At 44.2% G+C, this 21,369-nt stretch overlaps 3 protein-coding genes across 3 annotated transcripts; 2 read left to right on the forward strand and 1 right to left on the reverse strand.

The window, feature by feature from the left end:
* Window positions 1-756: 756 nt before the first annotated feature.
* Window positions 757-1,836, reverse strand: LOC119350349 (BTB/POZ and MATH domain-containing protein 1-like). Its single transcript, XM_037618225.1, has one exon. It carries the CDS (start codon window positions 1,834-1,836, stop codon window positions 757-759), a length of 1,080 nt encoding a protein of 359 aa, XP_037474122.1.
* Window positions 1,837-3,946: 2,110 nt separating this feature from the next.
* Window positions 3,947-9,611, forward strand: LOC119332435 (chaperonin CPN60-1, mitochondrial-like). Its single transcript, XM_037605624.1, has 18 exons — window positions 3,947-4,153; window positions 4,253-4,277; window positions 4,918-5,049; window positions 5,186-5,345; window positions 5,712-5,887; window positions 5,976-6,071; window positions 6,803-6,907; window positions 7,026-7,112; window positions 7,194-7,283; window positions 7,355-7,435; window positions 7,518-7,586; window positions 7,733-7,810; window positions 7,905-8,000; window positions 8,445-8,544; window positions 8,702-8,805; window positions 8,880-8,985; window positions 9,075-9,153; window positions 9,268-9,611. Exons 1-18 carry the CDS (start codon window positions 4,116-4,118, stop codon window positions 9,368-9,370), a joined length of 1,725 nt encoding a protein of 574 aa, XP_037461521.1. The 5' UTR covers window positions 3,947-4,115; the 3' UTR covers window positions 9,371-9,611.
* A 64-nt stretch (window positions 9,612-9,675) lies between these two features.
* Window positions 9,676-14,095, forward strand: LOC119332444 (cysteine--tRNA ligase CPS1, chloroplastic/mitochondrial-like). The gene is made up of 9 exons (XM_037605635.1): window positions 9,676-10,020; window positions 11,320-11,383; window positions 11,798-11,959; window positions 12,226-12,399; window positions 12,493-12,774; window positions 12,871-13,005; window positions 13,098-13,292; window positions 13,437-13,625; window positions 13,753-14,095. The coding sequence occupies exons 1-9, from the start codon at window positions 9,839-9,841 to the stop codon at window positions 13,972-13,974; spliced, it is 1,605 nt and encodes a 534-aa protein (XP_037461532.1). The 5' UTR covers window positions 9,676-9,838; the 3' UTR covers window positions 13,975-14,095.
* The last annotated feature ends 7,274 nt before the right edge of the window (window positions 14,096-21,369 follow it).

Here is a 21,369-nt window from a genome sequence, read left to right on the forward strand (position 1 = left end):
CCGCCGCGCCGCCATGGTGCGCCGCCTGGTGTCGCCGCGCCACGCCGCCATGGCGCTTGCCTGGTGTCGACGCGCCGCGTCGCGCCGCCATGGCGCTTCCGCCTGGTGTCGCCCCGCCGCGCTGCCGTGGGTCGCCGCCTGGGGCCGCCCTTTCTGCCACGGCGGTTCGCCCGCCGTCGCCGCCGCGCCATCATTGGGCGACATGCCTGGAGGAGCCGCCGCCCGCCAGGGGTGACTGCCTCGCATCTTCGGCAGGCGCCACCAGCACGAGGCGGCCGCTAGCCCGGCGGTGGGCATAGAGAGGTCGGGTGAGAAGGAGGTGGGCCGGAGGAATGGCCGGCGTTGAGCCCCAGTGCTCGCCGGCGGTGGGTGGGCGGGCGACGGAGGGAGCAGTTCCCCCATTGATCTGGTCCTCGTCCTCCACCCATTCGCCTGGGGGGCTTTTTCAACAAATCTCTTTTATTATTTGCTCCATGGCTGACATGTGGGCCCTAGATCTCAGTTAACGGTCAAATAACCGGTCAAACAAACGGTTCGTTTAGGGGTGGGCTTGACTTGTCAGAAAGCGGATCAATTCTAAATCACATGGTCTTTAGGGTTTTTTGAAACGGCCGACCACTCATTTGGTAGTTATCTGAGAAAAAATAAAATCCGGTAGTTTTTTGAAACCCTAGCCTGTAAAGTAGTAGTTTTATGCTATTTACTCCAGGAGAGGAGACTACCTGACATTGCTAGCACAATTAGCATATAACTGAACTAAGGTGCGGAAGACATGGCGATCAACTCCTTGGCAACAGAGGGGCAGGTTGTGCTTAGATGCTCGAAGCCGTCGCTGGCCATGACTGCCCTCAGATTTGCCGGAGAGCTGAGAAAATGGATGCATGCAGTCTTGAGCCCGGGGCAGCCGTGCAGTTCAGCCAGTGCCAGGATGTTCACCACCGTGCCTACATTGATGTGCTTGCACAACTTGTCTTCACAAACCAACTTCATCCTCTCCATGTTATACGTGTCCGCCGTGACAAGCAGGTGCTGGCACATGGCGTCTTCCTCTTCTTTTCCCATCTCCGGCAGCGAATCCGTGTAGACGAAGCAGAGCAGAGCCTTGAACACCTGCGCCTCCATGCCATCTATGCGGACCAGATCGTTGGCGCTACCCTCCTTCATCGAGCCAAAGAGCTCCGCGCTGAACACCGGCGACCGTGCCGCGAGCACGCAGCGGTGCACCGGGAATGTCTCGCCACCAGCCTCGAACACGACGTCCGCGCCGCTTCCGGCGAGGAAGAGGCCGCTGAGGTGCTGCTTCAGGTCGGACGGGGGAACGTCGACGAACTTTGGAGCTGCTTCCTGGGCAGTCCCCTCGATGCGGACCCTCTTGAGGACGGCGAGGTCGCACCTGATGGTGAACGAATCGCCCTTGAGATGCTTCGATTTCTCCAACGCATTCCATTGCACGAACTTTGGGTACCCCCAAGAGCCCTGGCTGGCGAAACTCTGTGCACCTGCTGAAGTCACCGCCGCCGGCTTGGCCTTCTTGAGGAAGAAGAGCCCTCGCTTCTCCGCCTTGAAACCAAACTGGAACCGCGCCATCACTTCCTTGTCCACATTCTCGTCGAGGTAGAGGTAGACGGACACGTGGCCCGCGCTCTCCGCCTGGTTGCCGTTGGGGTAGTAGAGGATTCTCCAGCGATGGCCTCCGACGGTGAAAGGGCCGGAAATGAGGCCCTGGCCGCTGGGGATGGCCTTGAGGCTTGAGTAGCCGCGGATCTTGAGGTGGTGGTACCCGCTCGCCGTCTCGGCGACGATGGCGGAGGCGGAGGCGGAGGCGGTGGGCGGCATCGCGATCCTAGGCTTCTGAGGGGGCGGTGAGCTCCGGCGAGGGCTGATCGCAAGTAGGGTTTTTAGTGCGGAGCTGCAGAGTGAGGTGGGGATTGAGGAAGAGGGGGCCAGTTGGGGAAAGCCGGGAGAATGGGGAGATGTAGGCAAGGTGGTTGGTCTTCCAGGCAAGGCAAGGTTCCGGACATTTCCATCTAATGGACCTTGGCAGATTTTTCTTCTGGGCCTATTGTGAGATTAATATGGTACTCTCTGTGTTTACAAATATAAATTGTTTATAAATTTTTGATGAATCCGATGTATATAAACATATTTTAGTTTGTTTGTTCATTCATTCCACTGTATCTAGTCGACATTATAAAATATCTAATACATCTTATATTTATGAATGGAGGGAGTACATGACAACTAGATTCAGGTGCTAAAAAACCGCAGATTTTTGACATGGTTCTAGACGCACCTGCTGAAACAGTTTAATTTTTCAATATATATTTAAAGAGTCTAGCAATTATGAAAAAAATGTATGGCAAACATCGTCGGGAAGAAATCACTTTCGCGTTCTTCTGAAAAAAGAACATAAAATTTGAATAGTAACTTTTGTACAGAACCAAATCTGTTTTCTTTTTTTTCTGCACAGAAGACCATATAAGTCTTTTCTTTGCGAAACTTTACACAGTGCTAGTTCATGTCATTATTTTCTTAAATAGTTGATTTTTTAAAGATTTCTTTAAAAATTAATGTGGATGTGCCTAGGCCCAGCTTCCATTGGGCACTTCCAATGACAACTTCAGTTCTTATATGTTGAAACAAATTCAGCTGTGTTCTTTTGTTGGAACAATCACTGGATCACACACAAGTGCGTGAGGAATCTATTTCAAAAATACTGGAAGGATGATGAACTTGAAAAGGGAGAGGCTCACACGAACGCATTGGACTCAACTATTTTTGCGATATGTAAAGTCTGCATCTTTTTTGGTTTTCCTTTCATTTTCTTCCTATCAGACCACCTACCCACAATTCGTCTCCCCCATGCCATCCCATAGACTAGACTAGATCGTGGGGTTCTACACATAATTACAATAATAACATGTAAACTTAAAAAGCTATTCAGCCACAATGCACACCCAGCGCGATCCATGTGTTATTATAAAATGCATTAAACATGACAATTTCATTAAAAAGCTAATACAACTTTAAAAATGAGCTATCCAACGGTAATTAAACTCATGAGTATGCTTCCCTTTATCTTCGACTAGCCATAGTTATGGTATGTATGACCTTGCTCTTCTTTCATAATTTTCTTTGTGTTTGCTTTGATGCTAGTTGTCTGCATCTTAATTATATAGAGGTCGGACATGCATTTATTGTGTTTGCATTTGTTTGATTCTTCATTTTAACATAAAAAAAACTTGTACACAATTTTTTTTGATAATTATTATGAGCATGAATAAAATTACTAAGGATGTCAATTTTACCAATGAGCATGGGTACCAGTGGATACCGACCTGTACGAGTAGGGTATGGGCACATTTTCGTGCCTATGTGTAGTGACCGAACCTTATCTGATTAATCGTGGATAGGACATGGGTACAATTCTGTGCCGGTGAGTATGCCCGGACCCTACTCGATTTTCTTACCGATGGTTCACATATGTTACAAATTCCCGAACCATAGAAACCTCTCGCTGGCTAGCACCTCCACCACACATGTTAATGGAAATTACGTAAACCAACCTTCGATGGTGTGTTGATTTGCCCGATGGATACCCGTCAGGTATGAATACTCGTAGTGTATAAGCATAGGCATGAATATTTATCCGATGGGTAGGATATAGGTGTATCTCATGAGACACATGGGTATGAAATTATTATACCCGTACCATACCATACCCATTGCCATCCTTATAAAATACAGATTTTTTTAGGTGTCCTTATAAAATACAGATGTTTCTAAAAAAGAAGTTTTCCGGTTAAACCTGTCCCAAGCTATGTTGCTGGGCCTGTAGAGCAGCGGCGCGAGGCAAATCAATCCTAGCCCATTTTCGTCCCGCGATCTCCGCGCAAGCCCACCAGTAAAACCCTAAACCCTAGTGGATGGTTCTGGATCCACCTCGTCTCCTCTCTTCCTCTCCCTTCTCCTCCCTCTAAAATCCGCCTCCCCCTTCCCCCATTCCCTTTCCTCCTCCCCAAGAAACAACCGAAGCTCGCACATCATCTCACCTCGGCGCCTCGCCCCCTAGCCTCTACGCACCTCGACTCCCGCGCCATCTCGCTGCATTCGCGATGTACCGTGCGGCCGCCAGCCTCGCCTCCAAGGCTCGGTGAGTGTTCCCGTCCGCGCCTCCCAGCGCGGCGATCTGAATCTCTTTGTGATCTTCTGCTGTGCGGCTGCTAACCCGTGTACGTGGTTGTTCGTGCAGGCAAGCCGGGAGCAGCGCTCGCCAGGTGAGAGGATTCGCCCTGCTCGAATTTCTGTTTGCGGTCGCCTGGTGTTCTAGCTTGGTAGTTCTAGGTCGAGTAGCGTCGCTGGGTTCAAGTGGAGATTCGGTCGCGTTATTTAGTGGGTTTGGTAGCGCGTGCGAGAGCGAGACCATGTGGTGGTCTGTGCGGGGTTCAGTCGAATCTAGGCAAGCTTGAATTGCTTAGGATCCAGCGGATTGGGTTCAATGACAAGTAATGGATTAATGATCTGTTGTTTGGCAGTGAAAGATCTATTGCTTCCTCCTGGTGTTGTGGACTTTCATGCTCGCGGTTTGCTGGTGATTTAGCCTGTGTAGTCGGTTTAGCCGCAAGGCCTCTACTTGGTGTAATGTGGGTTGGCTCACAGTACAATTATGCTCCAATTGAGAACTTAAGTCTGTTCATAGTCGCATGATAGCAAGAGCAAAGTTGAAAAAAAAGCACTAGGTGTTAATTGTGCGTTTTGCTACCGCCTTCAGCTTTTCTGACCAAAGCGCATAAGCGCAGTTATGCTGACAATAAGCGTAGTTCAGCGCTAGGCGTTTTGCTATCGCCTCCTAGAGCCTAGGTGTGCTTAGCAGGATGTAGTATATCTCAATTGGGCGTTTCTTGACATACTGTGTAGGTTGGAAGCAGGCTTGCCTGGAGCAGGAACTATGCCGCCAAAGACATCAGGTTTGGTGTCGAGGCCCGTGCCTCGATGTTGAGGGGTGTTGAGGAGTTGGCAGATGCGGTGAAAGTGACCATGGGTCCTAAGGTATAACTATGTCCTAAGCTTCTATATCCCTTTTTTTGCGAATAAGCTTATATACACATTTAAGGGTCAACAACTCTCATAGCTCATCTGATAAAAACTGTCATAGCTCAGATTCTTTACATGTTGAATTCTACAGGGGCGCACTGTGATCATTGAGCAGAGCTTTGGTGCCCCAAAAGTCACAAAGGATGGTGTGACTGTTGCCAAGAGCATTGAATTTAAAGATAGAGTCAAGAACGTTGGTGCAAGCCTTGTAAAGCAGGTTGCTAATGCAACAAATGATACTGCTGGAGATGGTATGTCATATTTATGTCCTGCTGGATTCTTATGCGCAACTAATATTGAATCTGTTTTGTGAAATATTCCGTCCATGCTTGTCTGTTGGACATATCATCATCTTATTTTTGCTGTACCTTTACTTCATTTCAGGAGCATTAATAAATGTCTTTACTCTTTAAGTGTAATTGCAGTTTGATCAGTAACACTAAACAAATTTGATATGTCAGTGCTTTTGTTCTATCGCATTCTTTACAATTGTAAATATTGTGTTAAATTGTGCTCTTTATAGGTTCTTCCTATCGCCTACATCATTTCTCTTCTGTTTTAATTGTTAAACCATAGTTGTTCTAACCATGTCTGCTTGTTATGTTCCAAATTTTCAGGTACCACATGTGCCACTGTTTTGACAAAAGCAATCTTTACTGAGGGTTGCAAGTCTGTAGCTGCTGGAATGAACGCAATGGATCTAAGGCGTGGAATCTCGATGGCGGTTGATGATGTTGTGACAAACCTAAAGGGCATGGCTAGAATGATCAGCACTTCAGAGGAAATAGCACAGGTAACACCCAAACTGATTAATTACAAAGTTCTTAATTTCTTCTTGGTTTCTTATTTATTACTAATTTTGTTGCTCTTCTCTTACAAAGGTGGGTACAATATCAGCAAATGGTGAAAGGGAAATTGGTGAGCTGATTGCTAAGGCTATGGAGAAGGTTGGGAAAGAAGGTGTAATCACCATTGCGGTAAGATTTACTGAGTCCAGATTACCAGAACTATGTTCACCGATTATGTGTAGCCTGACCTATGATTTTTCTTTATTTTCTTTCCATCTGTACTGGATTTCTAATAATTACTCCCTCCGTTCCAAAATAGATGACTCAACTTTGTACTAAAGTTAGTATAAAATTGAGTCATCTATTTTGGAACAGAGGGAGTATATGCGAGAGGAAACTTTTATAGATACCGTTCATCTTGATCTATATTGAAGCTGAGCGCAGAAGATAATGTTAGACATAATTCTACATCTAGAAGTCTGTTTTACTTCTAGGAGTTGCACTCAACAGAATCTTCAGTCTAGAAGTAGAGCCTGTTACAAATTCCTGTATTTGTAAAAGTGGCTAAATGAAACAGTAAAGTGGATGTGTCCTCAATCCTCAATGCGTGTACTTAGTGGGAAATATATAGCTAATTTAAAGTATGCTTTCTTGCATTTTGTGATTTTAGTTTTGAGTTTGTGTCATCTAAACTCAGTGTTCAGAAGAAAAAGTAACACATTCACCGGGTATTTTGTCTGTGCGGAAATCTCAGTCCCAATCTGTATTGTGCATAGATCTGTTTGTACTACATGATTTTATACCGTTCCGGAAAGTGAAAGTTCGTGTGGGCTATGGCCATTGGACTTCCTTGATGTTTCTCTGTCAATGCTCTGATACTTATTTGCTTGTAATATCCTGGCTTAATCGTTCATGTGCAGGATGGTAACACCCTTTATAACGAGCTTGAAGTTGTGGAAGGCATGAAGCTCGACAGGGGTTACATCTCTCCTTACTTTATTACCAACCAAAAGACCCAGAAATGTGTAAGTACTATTTAACTTAATTTGCTGCTAGCTGCTTGTTAGTCTCAAAATTTGGTTGTTGTTTATCATAGTAGTTGTTGCAGTTATAAATGTTTTTATTCCTGTTTTTATCCCACAGGAATTGGAAGACCCCTTGATCTTGATCCATGACAAGAAGGTTTCGAACATGCATGCAGTTGTTAAAGTGTTAGAGATGGCTCTGAAGGTGCTTTTTTGTTTTAATCTTGAAACCTTGGACACATAGTGGTCTTCGCTGCTATAGTGACTAATGTGTTGCCCTCAACAGAAGCAAAAGCCTCTACTGATTGTTGCTGAAGATCTAGAAAGTGAGGCATTGGGCACTCTGATTATCAACAAGCTCCGTGCAGGCATTAAGGTCAGTAAATTCAATCTCCTTTTCATCTGACTTCTGTATGGCTGGTTGTCCTCAATCGATGTGGAATTCAGGTCTGTGCTGTTAAAGCTCCTGGTTTTGGGGAGAACAGGAAAGCAAATTTACAGGACCTTGCTATCCTTACCGGCGGAGAAGTAAGTTTGGAAGTTATTGAACATATTCATGTTTTTGTGCGAGTCATATGCGTTTTTGAAATCAGCATATTTCATTATTCAGGTCATAACTGAAGAGCTTGGGATGAACCTTGAGAACTTTGACCCTGAGATGTTAGGTACATGCAAAAAGGTATTAAAAAATGCTCATACTTCTAGTGATCATACCTTTTTGGTTAAGATATTACAACATAATTCTTGCCCCAAGGGTTTAGTTCTCTGATAGCAAGCCTACAATATTTATTAAATTGTTTTTTAATCAATGAGCTTCCATTTCAGGTGACTGTTTCTAAGGATGACACTGTTATTCTTGATGGAGCTGGAGACAAGAAGAACATTGAGGAGAGAGCAGATCAGGTTCATGCAATATCAATTTAATGTGCTGTGACTTGTTAATTGCATTGTATCTTATTTATATATCATGACAACTTACATGAATATTGTGTTACAGATTAGATCTGCAATTGAGCAAAGTACTTCTGATTATGACAAGGAAAAGCTGCAAGAGCGGCTGGCAAAGCTTTCTGGAGGTGTTGCGGTTCTAAAGGTGAGGGTCATGCTCCTCTTGCAAATTCTAGAGAGAACTATAGCTCGTTGTTTTATTTCCTATTTTGCAGTTAGCATTACCTATTCTGATAAATATGCTATAAAGCATTAATGTTATCTCAGAATCTCAGACTAGCATTTCGCAGTACTATATTGACTGAAAATGAGTGAGACTGGCTATATTAAGAGTTGCTTAGTTGACATAAAAATGCAACGATATTGCTCCATTAAGTTTTATACTTCTCTGTCCCAAAATAAGTGTAGTTGATTTAGTACAAAATCAGCTACGCTTATTTTGGGATGGAGGGAGTATATTCTATGTCTTCCTCTGCTTGAGGATGCTATTGAATTGGTGAAGGACTGTTAATATAGTAATAGGTGATTCCTTTCATGCTACTACATCTTTTCTATTGTTTTGACCCATCTACTGTTACCTGTCCTATAGATAGGAGGAGCCAGTGAAGCTGAAGTTAGCGAGAAGAAGGACAGAGTTACAGACGCACTTAATGCCACTAAAGCTGCTGTTGAAGAGGGTATCGTGCCAGGTACTGCACCATGTACATTCTGAATATGGCTTGTTTTGAAATAGTTTTTGGTCTAGAAAAAATTGATATCCTGCTTTTGGTGTTCATTACTCCTGTCTAGTTTGTATGTTAAGCATCACTGTCCTGAGAATATGGTTCAACTTTAATGGTTATGCAGGAGGTGGTGTTGCCCTTCTATATGCGTCAAAGGCTCTGGATAAATTGCAGACTGCAAACTTTGACCAGAAGATCGGTGTGCAGATCATTCAGAACGCTTTGAAGGTTGGGGAGAAAATAATTATCTGTTTTGTCGTGATTTCTTTTGCATGTGTACTGATTTCTGAAATACCTCGCAGACACCAGTGTACACCATCGCTTGCAATGCAGGCGTAGAAGGGGCGGTTGTTGTTGGCAAGCTTTTGGAGCAAGAGAACAGTGATCTTGGATATGACGCAGCTAAAGGTATGATGTCCTTGACCATTTGCTTGATCTTGTCCTATTTTAAACAAGCCGAGTCATGTTCCTGATGCCGTAGTTATCTCTGTATCTAGGTGAATATGTGGACATGGTGAAGGTCGGTATCATTGACCCACTGAAGGTGATCAGAACTGCCTTGGTGGATGCTGCTAGGTACTTACTGGCTACAACCTCCTTCTTTTTCTTGTCGACGAACAAGGATCAGATGTTAATAAGAACAATATTTGATGAGCACCAGCACTAACGTTTTGCCTTGTTTTGTTGCAGTGTGTCGTCTCTGATGACCACAACAGAGGCCATCATCGTGGAGGTTCCCAAAGAGGAGAAAGAGGCACCTGCAATGGGCGGCATGGGTGGAATGGATTACTAAGCCATGAACACGCACGATATATGAAGCAAACTGGAACATATTGATTAGGGGATTTTTTTGGGTGTAGTCCCATCTTTGATGTAATTTTATTGTCGATGGGTTGACAGTTTTGATCGTGCGGACGATGTTCCAAACGGAGCCAGTGTTGGGACGAATAAAGAGTAGTCGTCGAGAGCTGAAACACTTTTATCGGAACTGATTAGTGACACCTGCTGAATGCCAATTGATGAAGGGTTGCGCATTTTGAAGTTGTTTTTCAATTCACTTTCTTCTCGTCTATAATACGACTCTTATCGTCCCTTGTTCTGCACGTTTCATTGTAAAATAATTTAGTCTTTGTCCGGTCGTTGGAGCGAGTCGGTTTAGGTTTGAGTAGCGACCAAGTTTCCGTTTCCGTGTCCGATAGCGTTTGACAGTGGTAAAATATAAGCCCGGGGCTCCCCTCCTCGCCTTGAGAGATATTGAGAGATGGCGGGGTCAGAGCAGCAGCAGAGGGCGCTGGTGCTGTTCGACACGAGGACGAAGAAGGCGGAGATGTTCCGGCCGCTGGTGGAGGGCAAAGTGAGCATGTACGTCTGCGGCGTGACGCCCTACGACTTCAGCCACGTTGGCCACGCCCGCGCTTACGTCGCCTTTGACGTCCTCTACAGGTACGTGTGCCCTGCCGCCCGCGTATTAGGCTGGTTGTAATGGGTAGTATCATAAGTCAGTATCATATTTATGATACTAGTGTATGATATTACCTTCCTAATGCATATTATCATATGGTAGTATCATAGATGACTTTATTTATTGCCATGCATGACACATACTAGTGTAGCATTTATTATGATACGGTATCATGATATGATACTCAACCCTCTCTTACTTCATTTAATTCTATGCCACTTCATCAAAGTTGTCTAGTTGGCATGCATGATACTAGCTATGATACTCCCATTACAACCAGCCTTACATCCACTGTTAATTTATTGTCTACTCCTTCGTAGAAATCTTTAAAAAGGCTTATATTTTGGAACGGAGGGAGTAGCTCCTGCGCGTTTCGAATATCTTTGTTATTATCGATTGCCTGAAATTTCGCGGGAAGGGATACGGTCAAAACCAGCTTTCCTAAACTTTTTTTTGAGAAGGCAGGCGTCGCACAGGGCGGGCACCACTAAATGGGCCGGCCCATGTGGCCGTTTTCCTTTTTTTTCTCCATTTGTTTTTTTGCGGGTATTTTTTTTCTCCATTTGTTGATTATTCTTTTTCTGTTTCGTCTCTTTTCTTCAGGTTTTTCGAGCGGGTTTTCTGTCAAGTTTTTATTCTCTTTTTATTTGCTGTTTTTAAATTCCAAATTCATCAAATGTTTATTTCCCATACTTCTAACTAGGCTCCTCTATTCTTGTGTTGCATTTTTAACCCAATAATAACAAAGGTAGTGTATCATGTGTTATTTGATACTAGACTAGATGACACCCTGCACATTGGTGCAAGAATTATTCGTGATATATCTCAATGAGATTTAGTTACACGGACATCAATATTTGGATTTGGATTGATAACATAAGCCTAAAACTGAAATACATATAATTATGAAGCATAATATAATTAAACATTTGAGCCTGGTGGGCCTTTTCCCATGCATAATTGCAATGATGAGATAAATGTGTCAGTGAGATCAACTACTTAGTTATACAATATATGATTAGTACTTGTTTTAGTACATGCCTTTTGTTTTGGTTAATTTTGTTAATTGTCAAGACTTCTAAGGGTTAAATTTATACACTCAGTTTTCTTTCTTTTTCAACAAGATGCGGTGTTATCTTCGATAGTTGAACCTGGATCCTTGCTCTAAACTTCTCATCATACGCTTTTAGCAACGCTTCATATGGTCTTTGCTTTGAGGGAATGGTACATACGAGTTTGTTATGTCGTTGCACTTATCATCTTAATTTATTTTCATTCAGGTACCTAAAGTACTTGGGGTACGAGGTTGAGTACGTGCGCAACTTCACTGATATCGATGACAAGGTAATAAATCATTGATAAATTTTTGAGAAAAGACTTAAGTTGTTGAGTAAAATAATAAGAACTGTCTAATGGAAACTTTTGGTCATGTTGGATGGATGTACGCTATACCTGAAAATAATATACACTGTACTTAGCTTGTTCTCTAGGAATTCCTGTACTGTTATGCAGTCAAGTGGAAACTGATGTCTTTGTATTTGCCTAATTCCCTGTTTTGTTATAATGGAGTCCATATTCTATCTTCTGTTTATCGTCCATCAAATCATTTGTTGAAATTTAGGTAACTTAGGTTTTAATGGGTTTCAAACTCACGTCTGAACTATATTCTGAAATGCATCCTACTGAAAGTCATTTTCAGTATCTTGGGTGCGTGCAATACGAGATAGTCAATTCTGAACTGCTGTTTTTCGCATGCAGATTATTAGACGAGCAAATGAAGCTGGTGAAACGGCAACTAGTTTGAGTAGTCGGTTCATCGATGAGTTCCTGCGTGACATGGTTGAACTTCAGTGCTTGCCTCCTACTCGCGAGCCACGTGTGACAGAGCACATTAAGCAGATAATAGATTTGATAACCAAGGTACTCAGCTACATTTCCTCCAAAAAAAAAAACTGTGCAACTACAATAAGGGAAAGTAAAAATCAATATAGAAGGATAACTGATCAATTTGCTTATCTGTGCTTGTCATCCATTCCATGAAATCAAACCTTCAGCAGTTGCTTGTTTAACATCCCCATTGCGCAAGAGGGCATAAAATCTAAGTTGTTTAGTTTTACCGTTTCATAATTCATACCATTTGGCTTGACATTAACAACTATCTTGGTACTTGTATATGCAAATGACAGATAGAGGAAAAAGGGAAAGCCTATACTATTGAAGGAGACGGCGTATACTTCTCAGTTGATAATTTCCCTGAATATCTTAGTCTGTCTGGAAGGAGCTTAGACCATAATCTTCCGGGGTCACGAGTCGCTGTCGATACAAGAAAGCGCAATCCTGCAGACTTTGCATTATGGAAGGTGCTAACTATTTTACCCTTTTTTTTACTTTGTGGGTTTTTTAATTGTTGCCTTTAGTCAAGTGCTTAATTATCCTCCACATTTTCTGTTCAGTCTGCTAAGGAGGGTGAGCCATTCTGGGAAAGCCCTTGGGGCCGTGGGAGACCAGGATGGCATATTGAGTGCAGTGCAATGAGCGGGCATTATTTAGGCCATGCGTTTGATATTCATGGCGGAGGAAAAGATTTGATCTTTCCACATCATGAGAACGAGCTCGCGCAAAGCAGAGCAGCGAATCCTGAGAGCGAGGTCAAATGCTGGATGCATAATGGCTTTGTCAACAACAATGGCCAGAAGATGGCAAAAGCAGACAAAAACTTCTTCACTATCAGAGATGTAAGGGTCTTTTTTTCTGTTAGCAGTATACTTTCCAGTTAAATATATATCATTTGTTTGTAGCTGAGGCTGACCAATTTGTTCTTGTCGCTGTAGGTTATCACTCTGTACCATCCAATGGCTCTCAGGCTATTCCTGATGCGAACACACTACAGGTCCGATGTTAACCACTCTGATGCAGGCCTTGAGTTTGCATCTGGCCGTGTGTACTATATTTATCAGGTACTTAATGTCAGGATGCTCCCTACTTTTATCCAGTTATATATATTTTAAATGTCGTGTTGTAATTCCTTGAACTAATTATTTTACCCAGACTCTACAAGACTCTGAAAATAGTCATATCCTTGTACCATGATGACAAGTTGGATGTCCCAGTACCAGCAGGCGACCGGAAGGTGGTTGAGGACAACCACGAAAGTTTCCTGAGACACATGTCGAACGATCTTCACACGACAGGTGCCCTCGATGAGCTTATGAAGCCAGTGAGAGCAATGAACAACAACTTGAGTGATCTGAAGGTATTTACGCTGCATCTTGAGTTTTGCAGTTGATGAACATTGAACTGTGCTACTGGGAAAGTGCGAATGAAAGGAAAGTAACTCATCTGATAGTGCTGTAAAAAAAAAACCCTCATCTAACAGTGTGTTGTGTTGTGTTGCCAGAAATTGCAGCAGAAACTGGAGCAGCAGCAGAAGAAAGAGCCAGAGAAGAAGAAGCAGCAGCAGCAGAAAAAGAAACAGCCCGAGGAGAAACAGCAGGAACATTATGTACAAGCTCTGGTTGCCTTGCACGGCGAAGTCACGAATAAACTGTCTATTCTTGGCTTGATGCCGTCATCGCCCTTGGCTGAGGTAAATTTAGCAGTCTTGATATTATTTATTTATTTATTATTGCCACCACTCTTTTCTGGGGGGTCGAAGATATATATGTTCATTTTTTTTGGTTCTGAGAGCTAACAAAAATGGTCAAAACTTGTAGGTGGTGAAGCAGCTGAAGGAGAAGGCGCTGAAGCGAGCAGGGATGAGCGAAGAGGAGCTGCAGCAGGTGATTGAGCAGAGAAGCGCTGCGAGGAAGAAGGAGTTTGCGGAGTCGGACCGGATGAGGGCGGAGCTGTCTGCCCGCGGCATCGCCTTGATGGATGAGCCTGCCGGGACGCTGTGGAAGCCATCTGAACCAGCAGAACTAGTTGAAGAACCGTAGGGCACGCAGCAGAGTGAGAGAGAAACCTCTGTTCGCGTAAGTAGAATGAAGGACTCTGCATGCCATGTGCACGTGGTGTGTTTACAAATACTGTTGTAGAATGAGAGAGTACACCCATAGATGTTCTCAGCTGTTGACAAGAAGAGGAAGTGGAGTTATTTGCATTGCGCATCTATATCTATAATTTAGAGTTGTCAATCATACCCTCTGGGTCGATGGTTTTGTGTGGATGACTCCGGGCATCATTGGTTAGCTCGCGAATTGCGTCGTAATGAAGGGCGGCGCGGGAGGAGGAGGAGGAGGGTTCAGCACCTCACCGGTGCGTGTAATTACACCGGGAATTAGCAAGTACAATAACCATGTAGTACTGCGCCTGCCTGCCTTGCTGACTCTGCACTAAGTATACAGAGAGAGAGAGAGACGCACGCAGCTAGGCAGGACGTCGCTGTCCCGGGTTCGTGCAGGGGCGAGGTTGTGGCCACGACCCCGGAACGGCAACAAGGCGGCCGGATGGATGCTGGGCGCGTGCGTGCGTGCGTGTGGTGTGGTGTGCCTCAGGCCTGCCATTGAATGGCGTGAAGAATGAGATGGGAGGAGGAGGAGTGGGCGCTTTGAGTCGCCGCATAAGTTATGCTCACAATGCTTTGGAGATGTAAACCATGAAATGTAAAAATTTACATCTTCAAAAAAGAGGCAACTTCAACGGATGATATAAACTGATGATGTAAAAGTGCAACTCCAATAGATGATGCAAATGTAGATGTAAAACTAGTCGGCATGAGAGCCGGCGGGCGAGCGCCGAGAGCTGGGAGGAGCACCGGCGGACCGAGCGGCGGCAGGAGGTGTGCCGACGACTGAGCGACGAGAGCCGGGAGGTCGAATGACCGGCGGCGTGGTTGTGAATCGAGTGGCGAATTGGTCGCAGCGGGATGACAACCGTGTGATGCGAGAAGGTGAGTCTGGTGGCGGAAAAGCGGCAGCGGCATGGCGGTGTCGTCAGAGTCGGCCATGGCACAGGCAGCGGTCGGCAGGCGAAAGGAAAATAAAAACTGTTGGATAGTTGACACGCGGCCGTCAGTTTTACATCTCCTGTAGGTGGAGATGTATATTTGCATCTTGAGTTATTGTATTTTACATCTTCGTGAGATGAATTTTTTTCTTTATATCTACATCATCTGTTGAAGAAATATGTTTGGGTCTCAAAGATGCAACTCATCTATTGAAGGTGTTCAAAAACAAAAAACTCATCTATTGAAGATGCTCTTAGGTTGGTTACCAGCAGAGCAGAGTGGATCCACAGTATTTACTCCCGTATTGCAAAAAGGGGAAGCTCGAGGCCGTTGACCAGCACCGTCCTTGCCTCATTCACGGTTGATGAGTATAGACAGATTGCCTGCACTTTGCGACCGGACGGTACCAACATGTCAGGTACAGTTAAATGAAGTTCCTCAGGTAGCTGATGACAGCTTTCGGGTTGCTTCCTGCTGTGATCTAGGTAGGCAGATGGATCCTCGCAGGCGCAATCAAATCAATCGCACCCACAGTTGCCCATTTGGCGGGCAGGTTAATTTTGGGACTGACTTTTCCTTTCTAAGTGCAGCATCACTCCCAGACCCATTATAGTTCCATCATGTCATTTTTTTTTCGAAACGGAGGCATAAGATTTGCCTCATCTATTAAATAAGGAGAGAATAGAGTTTAGAGAATTACAACACATCCACACATTCGGCATGACAGTTACTCGCCCAGAAAAATATTCCCTAATTTCTTTGCGCCCGCGGCCATCCAAAGCTTGGTCTCGTCGACGATGGCGGTGAGTAGGATGGTCGATGGTGCACTTTTGTGGCGGAACACTCGTGCATTTCTTTCATTCCAAATGGTCAAGAGACGAGCATGGTGAGGGAACCATAGCTTGCCGGTTAGGGTTGCGGTTGTCGGTTCTCTTATCCCACCACTGGTAGACGGAGTCGTCCATGAGCCACTCGGAAGTATCCATGTGCGCAAGACCTAGTTTCTCAATACGAGACTTCCATAGCCGAATCGTGTAGCGGCACTTGAAGAAAAGGTGGGCTCCTGATTCTTGCTCCCTATTGCAGAGCTTGCAAAGGCCACAATTTGGCCAACCTTGACGCTCCAAGCGATCGGCGGTCCAAATCCTATATTCCAACGCCAACCAAGCAAAAAAATTAACCTACAAGAGTCGGGAAAAGAGGCCGTAAAAACAGGTGCATATCCTTCTTGCACACTTGGCAGCAGTGATGGAGCTTAGCTCCTGACCTTACTCCCTCGACAACGTCTTCGCCGCGTCACGTCGCGAGCTTTTACGTGTTGTGTGTCTAGCATCTCGAGCCGCGGCTTGATTGCAAGACATGGTCATCACTTTCGTGGAATCTCACGTCATGACCGCACACGTATGCAGCTGCCGGGATTGTAGAAAGTGGATGCGGCAACACTAGACAACCTTGATCTGGTGGTGCTTCTCGCGTACCTGACTCAAGTTTTGCGTAAAAACCCTAGGTTTGATCCTAGTTCGTCATACCTGGCACTGACAGCCACCCTGTTTCAGGTTTTGCTTGGAGTTTGTTTGGAATTGATCTTTGGGATGAAAACCCAAGATATGGCCGTTAGTGATTGGATCCGCGACGTTGGTGAGCACGTATCGTTCCCTTTCTAAAGACATTGCTTTTGAAAAACCTTTTTCTTAGTCATTGTGTTGTCAAGATATGATCGATGCAGATGGTCATTGCTGCATTTTGTCAATTGTTGTTTCTATCACTTTGGTTTTCTTTTCATTTCCCCCGCCTAAGCATAGCTTCAATATTGTATGACTTAGCCCTTTATATGGTGTGATCCTTCGTATGTCTGCGCTGATGTTGGCTTTGTGTATCTTAGTTATATGGAAGCTGGGTGTATACTCATTATATTTGAATTTCATTGATACCTCATTACAGTAGATTGCACTTTTGTGCCCCTGCACTAAAAAACTGCTCGCCCCGAGCCTCCCGGGTCGCTCCTGGGGCGACTCCAGAGGTGCCCCCAGCCGCCGCCAACAAAGCAGATTACCACCGCCAAAACCCTCGGCACCCCCGGAGGAGGTCGTCCAACGCCGGACGGCATCGGCGAGCGCTCCCTGTCCCCCCCTCCCCAAACAACCTTCAGATTCGGTGGCAAGTCCCACCTCGTGGTGGCCCTAGCGGCGTCAACAGTGGCGGACACACTCGGATTGGTGTTACCCGCCATGAGAGGCCGACTTAATACCGATGCCCATCCTCACGGTCATCTGCACGCCAGGGTTGGGCTGGGAGATTGGTCCCTCTCGCGCTGGCGGCTGGCGGCATCCGATCAGATCTGGAAAAGAGCAGTCGAGCTTGTGTCCCACGACAGTCGGAGGGTCAGCTGCCTTGCCATGCACACACACACACACACACACACACACACACACACACACACACACACATGCGCTCACCCACACCCCCCACACACATACTCACACACGCACACGCGGCACACATACATATTTTTGGATGGTGCATGGGAGCTCTCCCAATTTCATTAAGATAGAAAAGCAAAATCCAGTAATCCGGTTTATAAGAAAAACTAGGCTGAAAATCACAATAACCAAATCCAAGCAAAAACCAAACATTTTGTTTAAACACCCCCCTCCCCAAACAGACACTAGAGTTTGACGATAGGGACTAGAAGAATACACGCACACGACATCAAGGAACATCGTTTTAGCCGGACACAAGAGCGTCAAGGCCCAAAACTAATCAATGAAGCTCAAGAGCAACCGAACTGATTACCATACTCCCGACAATACTCATCCATAGAGAGCTTGGCCACCACCTTTGAATTCATGCATCATGAACTAATATTATATTGTGGAAGATATCCTATGGATCCCACCTTCGATTTTCCAATGCCTGTCAAAACTTTCAATGCCTCGATCACTTGCAATGAGAGGAATTGTTGTAGATGTCCATGTAGTCCTTCATCTTGAGCTCAACACCCTCTACTTTGCTCACTTTTGAAAACTCATCAAAGCCTCCAACAACCTATGCTCTGCACGCTTGCCCATCGGGATGTTGCACACATTGTTCTTCCTTTCTAGATGCCCGATGAGAGAGAGAGAGAGAGAGAGAGAGAGAGAGAGAGAGCATATTTCTCCGACTGCAAGGGTGTCGGTGTCCCAAGAAGAGCACGTGTAACGACACAAGTAACCTTACTGAGAAAATCTTGAACAAAGATTGGTGGTGCAACAACCCGAGTCACCTCAAAAACACCACTTCTCTCCTTGACCTGGGATTCAACCTCAGCGTCAGGCTTGCCAATGGCCGCCGACATGTGCTTCACAGACCCAGGTAGCTCTTCCAATTGAGCATCGAACATGCATAATGCACATCGGTGGTCGAGGAGTAGCCACCTGGTCCAGGAAACATGATCAGAGTCTCGAAAAGCACATGATGTGGAAAAACTCCTCGTTGATGGGACTCCAAAGTCCAACAACACAGGATCACACATGGTAGAGCAGCTAGGGAGACACATCACTGCAGGTGCAACATATAGAGATGGCGACAAGACTTCATCAAGCACAGGATCCTCATGCTGTGAAACATTTATGTCTATCGACCCACACAACAAGAAGATCTTGCTCCACAAGAGCGCGAGGTGGGGTGCGTTGGTCCATAGGACGAGCCAAGCGACCACCAGTGAATGATTCCAAGAGAGCCTCAACATAGGACTGCAATCTCAGGGTGTGCTCGACCAGCATGCCACTGTCAATCTCAACATCAAGCCGCAAACGTGTGGTAGTTGTTGGCAAGGAGGGTTTCCATGGCTGGCGAGAGGATTGGCTCTCCATATTAAAATCCTTGAAGCAGCACCAACACTTGAGCAGCTTTCAGCAGGGACATGTGAAATGCTTGCGGCTAAGGCATCAAACACAACACCCAACCATCCATTTAGGTACGCGACACACTCAGCCCGCTCACTAGTGGACACGGCGATGACACAGCATGACTGTCCCCATCGATATCCACGCCCCTACACCCCTGCACCTCAATCCAACCTTAACAACCCGCAATAGCCAAAAATCACTTCCTCCGAACACCAAAATTTGGTCCTGGACGACCACCGACTTGAGGCGAGGCCTCATCGTGGAGGACGAAGCAGTAGCACAACTTCTCCACATCCGCAACTGCGTGCCACCAGAACCTAGGTTAGATCCTGCCTTGGTAGCCAACAACAACATCATGCATCAGCCACCCCCGACCTCCATGGACAGTTGGCACTGCAACGGGATGGAAGACAGTAGGCTCTAGATCCGATCATGGGGAAGCCACATCGTCTGTCTCCACATGTCTAACTTTCTAAGTTTCTATTAACCCCTGTTCTACTATCCTTGACTATCACCAGATCATCTGCAAAGAGCATACATCATGTGATATCTCCTTCTATATCCCTTATGAGCTCATCCATCACCAAAGGAAAAAAGATAAAAAAGGAAAATAGATAAGAGAGCAAATCTGACCCATTGGGGCAGTCCTATTTTAATTGGAAAGTCTTAGTGTCACTGCCATTTGTTTAAATACTTGTTACAACATTATCGTATATGTCCTCGATGAGGGTAGTGTACTTTTTGGAACTTTGTGTTTATCCAAGGTCAACCACATGACATTCTAGATAATATTATTGTAGGCCTTCTTCAAGTCAACTAACACCGTCTAGAGATCCTTTTTCTCTATATATCTTAATAAGTTGTTGTACGAAGAAAATGGCTTCCACATCGACCTCCTATGCATGAAATAGACTAATTTTTTTATAACACTTGTCATTCTTATTAAGCGGAGCTCAACGAACGTCTTCCACAACCTCATTGTATGGCTCATCGGCTTATTTCCACAATAGTACAACTTTGAATGTAGCCGTTATTCTTGAAGATTAGTCATAATATACTCTGTCTCCCTTCTTCGGGCATCTTGTTTGACCAAAAAATGAAGTGGAAAATCTCAGTTAGCCATACTATTTCAGTGTGTAAAAGGCACCTCCACATCTCAATGAGGATATAATCAGGGTCCATCACCTTCCCCACTTCCATCATTTTTTACCTCAACCTCCTGGATCCGCCATAAAAATTGTGAATAGCAAAACTAAATCTACAAAGGGAAGAATTCTAAAAGTTGTGTCACCTCAAATAAGGAACGAATACAACAGAAAGAAAGAAGAACGAGTTTCTTTCTAAGGAAGAAAGAATCCTAAAATCACGGGGGTGGTATTATCCAAAAGAACAAATGGAAAAATAAATAAAAGAGCAAAAATAATAATATAAGAAATAAAGAATTATGAAGTGAAGGTACCTCAAAAAAAGAGAGAAAATGAACAAAATCATATAGAGAGAAAAACAAGTATCTTCCTAAGGAAGAAATAATGGCGGTGTTACCTAACAAAAGAAATGAACAAAAACAGAAACAAAAAGATCAAAATTTCTTTCTTTGGAAAATGAATTACAGAAGTGGTTTAATCCTAAAAGAAACAAGAGAAACTAAACATGATACTATTTACTATTAATATTATATAACTATGCCTAACATGAACAATCATAAAGACTTATTGTCAAACTACTTTCTTATATACAGGAATTAAAATACAGTGAAAACTTGCACACACACACACACACACACACACACCTTATGCAAAAAAGCTTGCACTATTTTTGGTATTGTGCAAGATCTAGTATAAACTAGTGCAATTTTAATAATAATTATGATTCGGGTAGATCAACTAAAAGGTTCATTCCATTTTAAGGTCCTAACACGAATTTAAGTAGTATCACAAGATTGAAACACCAGATACACTCTCACAGGCACAAATATAGGAGAAAATCCAATGGAAAAATAGTCGACTAAGCATAAATAAGCAAACATATAATAAAACAAAGACAAAAACTTCTTTTATTGATTCAAGTAGATCAATTAAAAAAAATCCATTTTAAGTTTCTAAGACAAAAATAAGAAGTGTCACACGATTTCAACATCAAATACTTTGCCGCACACACTTATATAGGGGAGAAAAGCAGTTGGCCAAAAAGACTGACGAATCATCAATGAACAAAGGCAGAATAAAACAAAAGCATAAATAAATAAATGTGTTTATTCTGTGGTAGAATGAATCAATGGCATTAATATACCCTTAAAGGAGAAAGAAAATGAAGGAATAATTCAAAGCAAATGATGTCAAAAAATTGTAACAAATTTCATATAGTTGCATGATACAAAATGGTTTGCATGATAATTTCTAGGTCACACTAATTGACATCTCCTGGGAGATGATTGTTGGCATGATCCTCGACATGGCATGGCAACACGATTATTTGGAAGTTCATGAAAAACAGGATGT

The sequence above is a fragment of the Triticum dicoccoides genome, chromosome 1B (assembly GCF_002162155.2).
Source record: "Triticum dicoccoides isolate Atlit2015 ecotype Zavitan chromosome 1B, WEW_v2.0, whole genome shotgun sequence".
Classification (NCBI taxonomy): Eukaryota; Viridiplantae; Streptophyta; class Magnoliopsida; order Poales; family Poaceae; genus Triticum; species Triticum dicoccoides.